At 34.2% G+C, this 14,801-nt stretch overlaps 1 protein-coding gene across 1 annotated transcript in view; it reads left to right on the forward strand.

Moving 5' to 3' along the window:
• Positions 1 to 14,801, forward strand: part of FBXL17 (F-box and leucine rich repeat protein 17) — a 464,449-nt gene that overhangs the window by 30,470 nt on the left and 419,178 nt on the right. The window contains exon 4 of the mRNA XM_046666715.1: positions 13,526 to 13,657. Within this exon, the coding sequence (XP_046522671.1) occupies positions 13,526 to 13,657 (132 nt within the window). The remainder of the gene's footprint in view (positions 1 to 13,525; positions 13,658 to 14,801) is intronic.

Here is a 14,801-nt window from a genome sequence, read left to right on the forward strand (position 1 = left end):
ATGGTGAAAAGAGTCCTTCAGACTGAAATAAAAAGACACTAGACAGTAACTGAAAGCTATACGAAGAAAAAGAGGTCATGAGTATAGGTAACTACATAGGTAAATATAAAAGATAGTTTTATTGCACTTTTGGTTTGTAACTCCTCATTTTTTCTTATATGATTTAAAAGGCAAATGTATAAAACAATAACTATAAATCTGTGTTAATGGGCACATAATGTGTAAGAGTGTAATCTGTGATAATAATGCAAGGTAAGAGGGATAGAGATGTATAGGAACATAGTGTTTGTGTACTATTGAAACTAAATTTGTATTCTTCATATTAGGCTATTATAAGTTTAAGATGTTAATTTTAATCTCCATGGTAACCATTAAGAAAATAAAATATATGCAGGAAAGTAATGGGAAGAGAATCAAATGGTAAACCGCATAAACTGTACTGAATACAAAAAATGCAGTATGGAGGAATTGAGAAACAAAAAACATATAAGGCATACAGTAAACAAATAGCTAACTGGCAGAAATAAATCTTTTTTTAATCAATAGTTACTTTAAATATAAAGGAATTAAACTCTAATTAAAAGGCAAAGATTGGCAGAATGGATAAAAAATCAATGATGCATATAAAGTCTGTAAGAGACTCATTTTAGATACAGACACAATGAAGTTGAAAGTAAGAAGATAGAAAAAGAGATTCCATTCAAATACTAAGAACCAAAGAAAGTTGGAGTGGCCTTTATTATTATCATAAAAAATAAATTTTAAGTCATAAAAAGTTGCAAGAGACAAGTCATTGTATTTGATAACAGTTTCAATTCATCAGGAAGATATAACAATTATAAACATATATACACCTAACAATAGAGATCCTAAATATGTGGAGCAAAAATGGAAAGACTTGATGGCAGAAATAGACAGTTCTACGTTAATAGTTGGCAACTTTAATACTCCGCTTTCAATAATGAATAGAGTAGCAGAAGACCAACAAGGAAATAGAGGATTTGAACAATATTATAAATCAATTCTGCCTAAGACACACATACAATACACCACACTCAACAACAGAAGAATGCACATTCTTCTCAAGTGCACATGGAACATTCTCAAGATTAGACCATATTTTGGACCACAAAACAAGTTTTAACAAATTTGAAAGGACTGAATTCATACACGTATCTTCTTTGACCACAATGAAATGAATCTAGAAATCAATATAGAAGGAAAATTGAAAAATACACAATTATGTGGTAGTTAACACACTCTTAAACAACCAATGGGTCATAGAAAAAAAATCACAGGGGAAATTAGAAATACTTTGAAATGAATGAAAATGAAAACACAATATACTAAAAGTTTTATGAGATGCAATGAAAGCAGTGCTCAGTGGGAAATTTATAGCTGTAAAAGCTTACATTACAAAGGAAGAAAAATCTGAAATTAGTAACCTAAGTGTACATCTGGAGGAACTAGAAAGAGAAAAGCAAACTCAACCCAAAGCAGGCAGAAGGAAGGAAATAATATGAGAGCAGAGATAAATGAAATAGAAAACAGAAAAACTATAGAGAAAATGAGTGAAACCAAAAATAGTTTCTTTGAAAATATCAACAAAAGTGACAAACCTTTATATTGACTAAGCAAAAAAGAAGATTCCTCTTACTAAACCAGAAATTTAAGAGTGGACATTACCACCAACTGTATAGAAATAAAAAGAATTATTCAAGAAAATTATAAACAACTATACACCAACAAACTGGATAACCTAGATGAAATGGGCAAGTTCCTAGAAATACACGAACTACAAAACCTGACTAAGGAAGAAGTAGCAAATATGACTAGACTTATAACAAATAAGGAGATTGAATCAGAAGTAAAAATCTTCCCAATAAAGAAAAGTCAGGGACCAGATGGCTTCCCTGGTGAATTTTGCCAAACATGTAAAGAATAATTAATACCAAACCTCCTCATACTCTTCCAAAATATTTAATAGGAGGCAAAACTTTTCTGATTCCTATGAGGCCAGCAATACCCTGATTCTGAAGCCAGACAAAGACACTATAAGAAAACATACTACAGACCAGTATCCTTAATGCGTATAGATGCAAAATCCTCAACAAAATACTTGGAGACAGAAGTCAACAGCATATTAAAAGGATTATATACCATTATCAAGTGCGATTTATCCCGTGGATGCAAGTGTGGTTCAACATACAAAAATCAATCAGTGTAATACACAACATTACTAGAATGGAGGGAAAAGCCCCACATAATTATCTTAAACAGAAAATGTATTTGGCAAAATCCAACACATAGATTTCCATAAAAATACCCAATAAACTAGGAATAGATGGGTACTTCCTCAACATAATAAAGCCCATATGTGACAGAACTACAGCTAATATCGTACTCATTGGTGAATGACTGAAAACTTTTGCTCTAAGTTCAGAAACAGAAGAAGGTTGCCCACTCTTGCCACTTACATTCTACATTCCACTGAAAGTTCTAGCCGGAGAAATTAGGCGATAAAAAGAAATAAAATGCTTCCTGATTGGAAAGGAAGAAGTAAAACCATTTCTATTTGCAGTTGATGTCGTTTTATACATAGTAAACCCTAAAGAATTCACACAGGAAAACTGAGCTCATAAACGAATTCTGCAAAGTGCTAGGATACAAAATCAATGTGCAAAGATCAGTTGATTTCTACGCATTAGCAATGACAATTACAAAAAGGAAATTAAGAAAATAATTCCATTTACAATAGCATCCAAAATAATAAAATATTTATGAGTAAATTTAACCAAGTAGATGCAAGGCTCATACACTGAAAACTATGAAAAATTTTTGAAAGAAATTAAAGAAGACCTAAATAAATGGAAAGATATCCTGAGCTCATGAGTTGGAAGACTTAATATTGTTAAGATGGTACTACCCAAAGTGATCTACAGATTCAATGTGGTCCTTATTAAAATTCCTGTGATGGTTTTTGCAGAGATGGAAAAACCCATCTTAAGATTCATAAGGAATTTTAAGGGATCCAGAATAACCACAACAATCTCAAGTAGAACAAAGTTGGAAGATTTATACTGCTCCATTTTAAAACTTATTACAAAGGTACATTAATCAAAGCAGTGTGATCCTAGCATAAGGATAGACATATAAACCAATGGAATGGAATTGAGAGTGAGAAGTAAACTCTCACGTCCATGGTCAATTGATTTTTTACCGTAGGGCCAAGACGATTCAGTGGGAGAAAGGACACTCTTCAAGAAATGGTGCTGGGGAAACTGGATGTCCACCTGCAAAAGAGTGAAATTGGACCCTTATGCCATATACAAAAATTAACTTAAAATGGATCAAAGCCCTACATTTAGGAGCTAAAACTATAAAACTCTATGAAGAAAATATAGATGTAAATCTTCAAGACTTTGGATTGGGCAATGGTTTCTTAAATATGATGCCAAAAACGCAGGGAACAAAAGTGAAAAACAGGTAAACTGAACTTGATTAAAATTAAAACATTTTGTGCTTCAAGGACATTCTTGAGAGTGAACAGAAAACCCACAAAATGAGAGAAAATATTTGCAAATTATCTATCTGATAGGGGTTTAATATCCAGAATATATAAAGAACTTCTTCAACTCAACAAAACCCCCCAAAAAACTCACTTGAAAAATGGGCAAAATGCTTGAATAGACATTTATCCAAAGAAAATATACAAATGGCTAACACACACGTGAAAAGATGCTCAACATCATTAGTCGTTAGAGAATTGTAAAAACCACAGTGAAATACCACTTCACACCTATTCAAATGGATAAAAAAAATTTTTAAGAAGAAGATAACAAAGTGATACTTTGGATGTGGAGAAATCAGAACCTTTGTACATTGCTGATGAGAATGTAAAGTGGTGCACCTGCCTTGGAAAACAGTTTGGTGGTTCCTCAAAAAGATTAAACAGAACTGCCATATGACCTAGCAATTCCACCCTAGGTATATACCCAGAATAATTGAAAACAATGATTCAAATAAATACTTGTTTACTAATTTTCATAACGTAATTTGTAATAGCCAAGAGGTGGAAATAGCCCGAATGTCCATTAAGAAATGAATGAATAAATGTATGTATGTGCAGTGGAATATTATTCAGCCATAGAATGGAATGATATTCTAATATATGTTATCACGTGAATGAACCTTGAAAACATAGGCAAAGTCAAATAGGCCAGACACAAAGAACAAATAGTGTGTGATCCTATGTAAAATACCTAGAGTAGGCAAATTTATAGAGACAGAAGGTAGATAGAGGTCTGGGGTCTGGGGGAAGTTGGGAATGGGGGCTTAATTGCTTAATGGGTAGAGATTTTCTGTTTGGGTTGATGAAAGTATTTTGGAAATAACGGTGATGGTTGCACAACACTGAATGTAGTTAGTATTGCTGCATTGTACACCTAAGTGTGGTTAAAATGGCAAGCTTCATGTTGTATATGTTTTGCCACAATAAAGGAAAAAAATCTCTAATCATTTTTCAGTTCTGAATTTCTGTAAGATAAAGGAAAATGTCGGTCTCATCTAATCTATCTTTACATGTTCCAGTGATACTCAGTCAACTAGAGAAAGAGCGGGTATATGACCTTTACTGAGCATCTGCCATGTGTCAGGCGCAGTTCATTTATTCTAACTATATGTTCATACATTTAATTTCTCTTTTGATTCCCAACCACTCTATGAGTTAGGTATTATTCCCTTTTTATGGATGAGGAAGCAGTTACAAAGAGATTATAAGTACTTTATCCAAGGTAAAGTAGTAAGTAATAGAGCTGACATTAATATCTTGGGGTGTCTAGAGTTTGTATTCAATCCATGTGGCTCATTCCCTCCCCTTTTCAGATGACATGACATTCATTTTATCTCTGTAATGATAATTGATGTTTATAAGGAGAATGAGCGGTTAGAGATCTTGAAAAGCCTTCTTTATCAAAATTCATTATATTTAGGTAGCTTAAGAATGTGTTAATAAGTATTCTCTTTCTAAGCTAGCATCACAATTGGCAAAGGAAAGTAAATACGTTTTGGATGCTTTTCATATGACAGTCATTATATTGTGTGCTTTCATCTATCCAATTTAATCTTCAGAACAACACAAAGGTTGTATTTCAAGATGAAAAATGGAATCTCTTAGAACTTAAGTAACTTGCCCAAGTTCACATAGTTGGGAAGGTATGGAGCCAATATTCTCTTTCAATTCTGCTTGATCTTCGAATTATATCATGTGGTAACTTATCTAGGATTTTAAGCTGGGATGTCCAATTCAATGACTAGAAGAGAATATTTTCTATCTATAACTGGAAGTATAGAGCCTTCATATAATGTCCAGAAGGCTTCTTTCAGGAAATTTATCTTTATAGCACTTGTAAAAAGTTCCCTTCACGTGAATCCTAATGAATAGTGTTCTCATATCTTCCTTCTTTACTCATTAATAATAATAATGATATATAACATTTATTAAGCACTTTTATATGCCTTATGATGTGCTCATAAGCATTTCTATTTGCATTATTGTTTTTAATCTTCTCAACAACCCTGTGAGGTATAGGTAAGCATTGTTATAATTCAGCATGTCTTCTTATTTGATGGGCCTGAGAATGGAAGTTGGTCAGTTAACTGAAAATCAGTTAAATTATAGAATCACAAAAATCAATGTGTATTGTAAACATTTTAATTAAGAAAAGCTTTATTATTTGAGTCTTTTGGTACAGGGTCAAAGCCTTTTTCTTGAGTTAGAGATGGCTGGAGTTTTGATCTTATCTATTGTACTTAAATTATAATCATGATGTGGCATTTATGATTTTCAGTTGTTTTTTCATTGATGTGACACAGGAGCTTAAAGCTATTTATGAAGCAGTATGAGTGCAGCTTCCTTTACAATATGATTTTCCCAATATTTTATAATTTTATGGTTGTCTAACCCAAAGCTAATTCAATAGCAATTTTTTTATGGCTTACTTTCATTGAATGTAAAACATTCAACCTAGTTTTTATAGCAAGAGCTTTCTTTTTCCTTTTTAAGGCAGTTTATTTAATACTTAATGTAGTTATGTTATAATTAGAAAAAATAAGTTTGGGAACAAACATTGCTGGCTCTTGGCAGTATTTTTTTCCTCAAGTTTTATTGACATTTGTTATTTCAATGTATGGAATCATGCAATATTAATTGGAATTAATTTCAATTAATGGAATCATACAATATTCTTTTGTGTGTGGCTTATTTCAATTAGCATAATGTTTTCAGGGTTCATCTATGTTGTAGCATATATCAGTTTCATTCCTTTTTATGGCTGAGTAATATTCCATTGTATGTATAAACCACATTTTTTTCTATTCATCTGTTGATGGACACTTGATAGCTTCCTATGTTTTCAAAGTTAAGTTGCAGAAGTCTTAATCACAGTATTTCTTAGTTGAAACATTAGTAATAAGCAACAAAAGTTTTGTATATTGGTGCTAAAATAGCATTTTTTTCTGGTTTTCTAAAAAATAAAATATCTTTTCAGAATGTAATAGATTAATCAAATGATGACTCCGTATATGTTCTGAATTTTCATTTACTCTAAATTTTAATAATACACCATGCCTATACTATTTAAAAAAAATAGTATTGCTATGTATTTTTGTAGATTATGTAGCATATTTTCATTATATTGAATGGATTGTTCTTTAAACAAGGCAAAGTGAAACAAGATACATCTATGAAAAAGATTCAAATTTGAGTCCTTAAAGTGGGTCAGATGAGTGGCAGTTTGATATATTTGCTTTGCTTTCTTCCGTATCCCATTGTCTGTGCTACTCCACTACAAATGATGAAACAAATGAATCAAATAAGAGAATCATCATTTTTATGATTTTACAAACATGAAAATTAGCATAGTTGGGTGAAGTTACTAGAAGATACAGATTGGGTTTTATTCACTGTTCTCTTTTGCGTGTATATAATAGTTACGGTGGTCACAGTTTGGGAATGGAAAGTAGAAGGAACATCTTCCTTCCTCTATTGAAGGCAGCATACCTCATGTTTTTAAAGTATTTTCTTAATACTGTTTTTGAGCAGCTTTCAAGTGACATTGGAAGACCTAATCTTGTTTTTATCCCAGTGAGTCCCATGTTGTGGTTTTAGTTGTCTAGATTCTTTGTCTATTGAAGTATACTCTTTCTAAGGTGTTTGTTTTGTTATAAAAATAACCTGGTAACAACAGATGGCTTCTTAAAACAGATTCTCTTTTATAAATTCTCAAGGGTAGTGTGCAAAATTTTAATTAGAATTTGAGTTGCTGGGAAAATCACCTCCCAACATTTTATAGAAAAATTCGAAAAATACTTCTGGGTGTTTTTGAGTGCATTTGTGAATAATCTTGGATGATTATTATAAAAAAGAAAAGAATGAATCAAGGACAATCCATTTTCTATTATATTTATTTACTCTAGTCTATTTGAAGTTCTAATTACTGTCACATACCAAAATGAACCATGGCTTAGTGGGTGGATGGACTGGCTTCTTTTAAGTGATCAAGTGGTTACCAGTGCCCTTTTCATTAAACCCTTTCCTTCATGGTTGACTGGTAGGTGCTCTTGACACATTATTCTTCCTGAGTTAGAGGAGAGTTTCTGTTACTATTCATCTGACTTGCACCTTTCCTGGGGGAGCAGATGCTGGACTGGTATTGAAAAAAATTAAGAACCTCTTAAATGACACAGTGGGCTGGAGTTCTATGAGTGCCAGGTACAAGTAGTAAGGAAGGACAGGCTGGGTGTGAATGAGGAGGTGTGGTTGGAGCTGAAATTTCACAAAGTTGGTAACCTCTATTACCTGGAAGGGCCTCAGGGGGCAGTTTTCCAGTATCTGACCAAGGTGTGTGGTTGGATCCAGTCAACATCAACCAGATAGGTATTTTTATCTTATGGTGAGTAGTTACCGTTTCAGAGCGTTCTTTGGTGAGGTGGAAAGTCGTCTGGAGATAATTTTGAGGTGTTGGTAGATTCTTCAGGTGTTGACTTTTTGCTGGGATAAGATGAGTTATTGGGGGTAAACAATTTACTTGATAGAGGAGGAGATCAATTAGTTTAGCGTTCTTATCCTGGCACTGGTTCCTCTGGGTTTCTGGTCTGGCAAGTTGTTTCTCTGTATCCACATTTTTGTCTTTCCAATTGTGGGGGCATTGGTTTTTCCCTGTAATTTCGCTTTTCTGATGGATCTAAGAAGAGATGTTGATTTTTCAGTCTGTTCAGCTTTTTACTTGTTATTAGGATGGAATGGCAACTTCTAAGTTCTTTACATGCTGGACTGGAAACCTGACATTGATTTTTTTTAAAAAGGCATTGCCTTTACTGGATGATTGTCTTGATCTTGTTTACACTCAGTTTTATGCTTTAATATGGTGGATCTATGGAAAGCCAAGGTCTTTACCAAACCTCTCTAACTTGGGTGGGCTAGAATAGGTCTTCCTCTAGGGCCTGGTTGTTACTCCATAGTACCACCTTTTTGGTGTCTCAGCTGGGCGCCAGGGCTCTTAGCAAGATCTCTCCATTTTGGCAGGGCCAGAGGGCCATTATGCCAGTACTCTCTTCCTGGACAGAGAATTCTGTGTTTAGAAGAGTTATTATTACTTCTGTGGTTTTTAAACAGGGGACTAATTTGTATTAAATGCAGGGCATGCTAACAGGGATATTAGAGGGCTTGGTTGATGCCCTCTGAATGTTTTTCTGTGGATTATGGACAGATGGTTGCAGCATTGAGAGCTTTAAACAACATCAGCTAACCGGGGAAAAGCACTGGGTGTGATGATTGACTCTCCAGTGCCTGCATCGTCTGGAACTTTAGGACATTTGGTGGGGGAATGGTGATTAGTGCAGACAGGCACTGATGGAATGCAGTCTTGCCTATTATGTCCAGTGATGATGTCTAAAATAGAACATCAGTTTCTGCTGTGAGAGTAAATTACAGTAATTATCCCCAGAGGCACTCTTCCCTAATAAGTTGCTTAGGCTCCCATCCTGCTAATGTGTCTTGAGGGTATCCACATGGTCCTTATCTACATATGGCTGCCCACGTGGCCCATACCTCTATGGAAAGTCACTTATTTTGGGATAAAGCCACCAAGGGCACTTGCTAAGGTCAGAACACCAGGTAACCAGCTTAAACCTCTCTCCCAGGCTGCAGCAGTGTGACTTACATATCTTAACATGAGTGCATACACACTGATGTCTAAGCCCCTACCAAATATCTCAGTCACTCCTTTTGTTTGGATTCTCTTCTATTTCTCAGTCATCTTGGCTGGTACAGTAAGTGTGGAGGTCTCTTTACTGCCCAGGATCTGAACAAATTGACAAATAAGACAAAGGAATAGTGACAAAGGAAAAATACCGACTTTATTACTCAGAGAGGCTAGATTGGAGAATGTTGCTTAGTAATAAAGTTAAATGGGCTTGTTAACTCAGTGCTGGAGTTTGGCCAGCAGACCCACTCGTCATTGGCTAGGCCAGCAGAGTGGCTTGCAGATGTAGAAGTGGATGCTTGTTCCCTTTGGGCAGTTTGTTTCCAAGGGGAAGAAGGATGGAGATGAGCTGAAAATGTCCATTTTATTAAACACAAACTATTCACTCGCGAGACTAGGAATTAGACTAATTGAACTTCATCCAGAAGAAGGAAGCAGTAGTAGAGAAGAAGCATTTTCCTTCCATTCTGTCTGTATTTTCTTGATTTATCCATTTTAGACCATCTGTGCTAATTCCTTGCTATGGAAGATGAGGGTTTATTTAGCTCAGTTATCCTTCCCTGTCTCCTATCCTCTCATCCTTCTAACATAATTCTGTTATAATTTTGGTTAAATAAATATTCAGTATTTACATTTTCAATTATGTACCTGCCTTTTTTTCTATAGAATTTTGTTTTTATTGGAATTAATAAATGTCTTTTTGTCCTCTTTAGTTTGCTTAGTTTTCATAGGCTTAACACTGTTGGAGCTCAAAGCTTTTTCCCAGTTGCATTAGTATGTAATATGTAGATACTTAGTCACATTTATCTTATTAAAGCAGATTTGCCTGGCATAGTCTGAAGGCTTCAGTCTGGGCTTCTTGTTTACAAGTCTCTTGCATTATTGGTCATCTTAGTATCTTACCTTCACCATAATCCTTAAGGTTTTCCTTATCTTCCTCTTGTATTAGATGTCCTATTACCCAGATATCCTGTCTTTTTTCTCTTGGTGTATTCTTATGTTTTCTAGAGCACAGATTCTAATAGCTTTCTGATAAAGAATATCTGGGAGCTAAATCTTTTGAGAATTTGCATGTCTGAAAATGTCTCTATTCAACCCTCACAATTAATTCATAGTCTGAATCCTGAGTATAGAGTTCTAGGTTTCAAATAATTTCCCTTCAGAATTTGATGGCATTGCTCTATTGCTTTCTTTCAGTGTTGTCATTAAGAAGTTTGATGCCTTTTTTATCCTTAATCCTTTGTATAAAATCTATTTCTCTTTAGAAGTCTGTAGAATCTTTTTTTATACCCATAATTCTGAAATTTTATGGTGTTTTGCCTTGCCTTGGGTCTATTTTTGTCATTTGTGTTGGACACATGAGTGAGTCCTTTCAGTCTGGAAGTCATCCTGAAACATTTGATAGAATTATGTCTTTGAATTCCTCCATTTTTGCTGTATAAACGTTCACATCTTCCCCACATTTTCGGCAGTGTGCTTCTGACTTCAGCTGTTGTACCTTAGTCCAAAGACCCTATATTTTACTCCCCACAGTACACTCCTGTCTTTTGCTATTGTGGGAGAAGGGGCAAGGTCAGGCTGTGCAGTAATGGGGAGGTGATCTGAGTGGTTAACTACTTCTTAAGTAGACTTTGAAGAATCCAGCTGTTTTTAGCACCAACCTCGCCCTCACTGCCAGACATATGTGAACTGATGGTAGTTCTGTAGTGATTATCAAGTTGCTTCTCTACTTTCTCCACTATTGGCTTTGGATTCAGCTTTCTCAGGTCTAAGTAACATGCCACTGAACATTTGTTCTAGCAATATATGTGCCTCGTTAGTACATTATAAGATCTGGTAGTTGATCTAATGAACGTGATGAATACTGATGAACAAAAATGATATTTCACGGTATCTGCAACAGCAAAAATATTATATGAAATTATCTTTGATTTCTATTGTTTACAATCACACATACTGCTAAACTACTGTGACTTTGTTTATGTTAATAAGTTAAGGAATGGCTAAAGTTCATTTAGAGAATAGTATGAAAATAAAAATGTACTCTTTTTTTCTCATCCACCTTCTGGAATCCCTGAATTCTACCTGTGGAGTCAATTTAGAACTCCTGAATTAACTAGAACGTGGTGGTGTATGAGACTATAATCATGATTTCCTATATTTGTCTGTTTTTCAGAGGCCTCTTTACGATGCATAATCTTGATCAGTCTTTCTGTTCATTCAACAAATATTTGCTAAATGTCAACTAAGTGCAAGACGCGGGCACCAGGGATACATTAGTTAACAGACAAACCTCTGTCTTCATGGAATTTACGTTTCTAGTGGAATATATAATTGGTTATAGTGTAGCCTGGATTAAAATAATATAGTTTGTGTATATCACCACCTCTGGAAAAATAACTGAAATCACATATCTTTCTGATAATATCATTACTTTACTTGAAATAGAACTTGAAAGTTTTTTTGTTTATTTCAAAATTAATGTTTATTTTTAAAAAGATGTGAGAACATTGATAGGCAGAAAAGAAAAAAAAACACTGCTCATTATTGTACTAATCAGAAATAACCACTTGGTGTGTATTTCACTCTCTTTTCTATACAAGTATACATATATGTGTATTTAAATATGCTTAATTTGTTTATAAAAATTGGATTATATTATAAAAACATGTAAATTAAAAAATTTTTATTTGTCAAATGTTTACTTCAATTTTAATGGCTGTATAATGTTCAATTTTATAAAAACACCATAATTTATACCTTTAAGGTTTCTATATTTTACTATTTAAAAAAAAAAATCCCGGGGGCCGGCCTGGTGGCACAGCGGCTAAGTTGGCACGTTTCGCTGCAGCCTGGGGTTGGCCGGTTTGGATCCTGGGTGCAGACATGGCAGCGCTTGGCACACCATGCTGTGGTAGGCATCCCACGTATAAAGCCAGAGGAAGATGGGCACAATGTTAGCTCAGGGCCAGTCTTCCTCAGCAAAACGATGAGGATTGGCAACAGCTCAGGGCTAATCTTGCTAAAAAAAACCAACACACCCTTCTGCTAATTTCTTATAGTGAAATCTTACCAAACACCTTTAGTTAGTTATTTCAACAGTTTATTAGGAAAAATTTTAAATATATGGAAAATCTGAAAGAATTCTACAGTGAACACCCATATACCCACTACCTGGATTGTATAACTAACATTTTAGTGTGCTTACTTTACCACATATCTCTCCAATTATCCACTCCTCTTTAGTTAATATTTTGGTAAATATTTAGAAACTGAGTCATACATTTTTCAGGCACATTTTATAAAATTTTTTCATTTATGCTAAGTAGCCCTCTGAGAAGATTTTTAATACTAGTTTACATTCTTACCAGTGGTATATTAGCATACTTCTAACCCTTGCCAACACTGGGTTTTATTGTTTTTAATGTAACTTTTTAGATAATTTTTGATACGTAAGTTGTTACTAAAGTAAGTTTCTTATCTTATCTCTAAGACGACTCTTATGTAATACTCATAAAACATATGAGTATTCTCATATGTAATACTCATAAAACAGCATTCATTTATAGCTTGCTTGGATCATCTAATCTCCACTATAGATTTTGAAAGGAAATGTGTGTAATTTGTTCCTTGTGATACATGATGTCTTTTAATGGGAACATTGTACCTGTTGAGTAACTATTTAAGGTACAGTTGGGATTTCAATCAGGAAATCACTAATCCTTTTGTTTTCAGTTTATACACTACAGTGTATAAATAAGTACTCTAACTAGAATATTAGCTATAGCATATTTAGACTTTTTTCTCTTTCACAGAATAAATGAGCTGATGGAGAAAGATGATTCATTGGGGCAATCAGAAGCTGAAGTAGAATCTCACGAATTAAACATTCTTTCACTCACTGGACCTTTGTCTCACTTATTGGACCCTTGTTTTATTCTTTGGACTGGTGTCCCACTCAGTGTAGCACTTTGGTATAAATACTCAAGAGAAATCAAGGTGTGAATCTGAAGTGTTAAGGAAGCTAGGCACCTAGGTGGGCATATAGTGTGAGGTAGTGGAAGCAAGGAAGTATTTAGAAGGTGAAAAGGCTCACACAATACTGTTTTAAATTATAGATTGCCTACATTCTGTTTAATTTTAAAAGTATAAACAATTTTTTAACTTGGTATGGCTATTTTCAAAGAATTATGGAAATCCCACTAGAAATGTGTTACCTTTTCTTATTTTCTGAGCATTCAGCTAAATCTCTTTGTTTACAGCTGGGCTCAAAATGCAGAGAACTCAAAGATATTCATTTCGGCCAGTGTTACAAGATCTCAGATGAAGGCATGATCGTCATAGCTAAGGGCTGTCTGAAACTGCAAAGAATATACATGCAGGAAAACAAATTAGTAAGTACCTGTTACCATTCTTGTGTTTTTATTTTGTTTCTGATCTTTGAATTCCTTATAACTTAGCTTATAAATTTTCTTCTGCTTATTTTCTTTTGGTGGTTTAGAGGCAAATACTACTTAAAAGCAAGAATCCTCTCAAAACAATGATTTTATAAATTGATCCTATAACTGTTTAGCTGCTTGTATGTGATGCTTATGTGTTAAAAATTTCTCATTAGCTTGTGCTAATTTTTTTCTAAATTCTGATGGTGAACTAACTCAGGTAAATTGGAAAAAATTAAATTTAGTTGCCAAACGTAAGCATGCGGTGGTTGTTCGTTCTGATTCCCCTAGGGATTATAATAATTCTGGATAGTTGGAATTTTTCAATATTCAAGAAGGTGACACTGGTGAAATAGAGCCTTTCATTTAGTCTGGTGAAAAATGGGGTTCAGTAAATTGAAGCAGATGGATTTTATAATTTAAGCACATACATGTGTAACTCATTCACACTTAATGTATTGTATATAATATATTTAAAGTCATTTAATTTTCTTTTATTGAGATATAATTCACATATCATAAAATTCACTCTTTTAAAGTGTACAATTCAGTGGTTTTTAGTATGTTCAGAAAGTTGTGCAGTCATCATCACTAATTCTAGAACAGCTTCATTATCTCAAAGAGAAACCCTGTGCCCATTAGTTGTCACTCTCCATTCCCTGCTTCCTCCAGCCCCTGGCAACTGGTAATCTACTTTCTGTCTCTGTGGGTTTGCCTGTTCTAGACATTTCATTAAAATGAAATCACACAGTATATGGTCTTTTGTGTCTGGCTCCTTTCACTTAGCATAGCATTTTCAAGGTTCGTTTATGTTGTAGCATATATCAGAGTGTCATTCCTTTCTATGGATGAGTAATATACCAAATCCATTTAATTTTGATTTGATAGGTACATAGTACAGGTTAACAGAAAAAGTTGTCATCAGGGAGGCCCTAGCAGAGTTCTCAATGTTGAAAAATAGTGTACTTTAAAATGCAGGCAAGGTGGTCCTGCATATGGAGCATATGTGTAAAAAAGATTTGCTTTTTAATTGTATTTCGAAAATAAAGAGATCTTTTTGTTGCCCCTTGGAGTTAGTTTACAAAATTTGATAAGTACA

Source organism: Equus quagga, chromosome 7 (assembly GCF_021613505.1).
Source record: "Equus quagga isolate Etosha38 chromosome 7, UCLA_HA_Equagga_1.0, whole genome shotgun sequence".
Classification (NCBI taxonomy): Eukaryota; Metazoa; Chordata; class Mammalia; order Perissodactyla; family Equidae; genus Equus; species Equus quagga.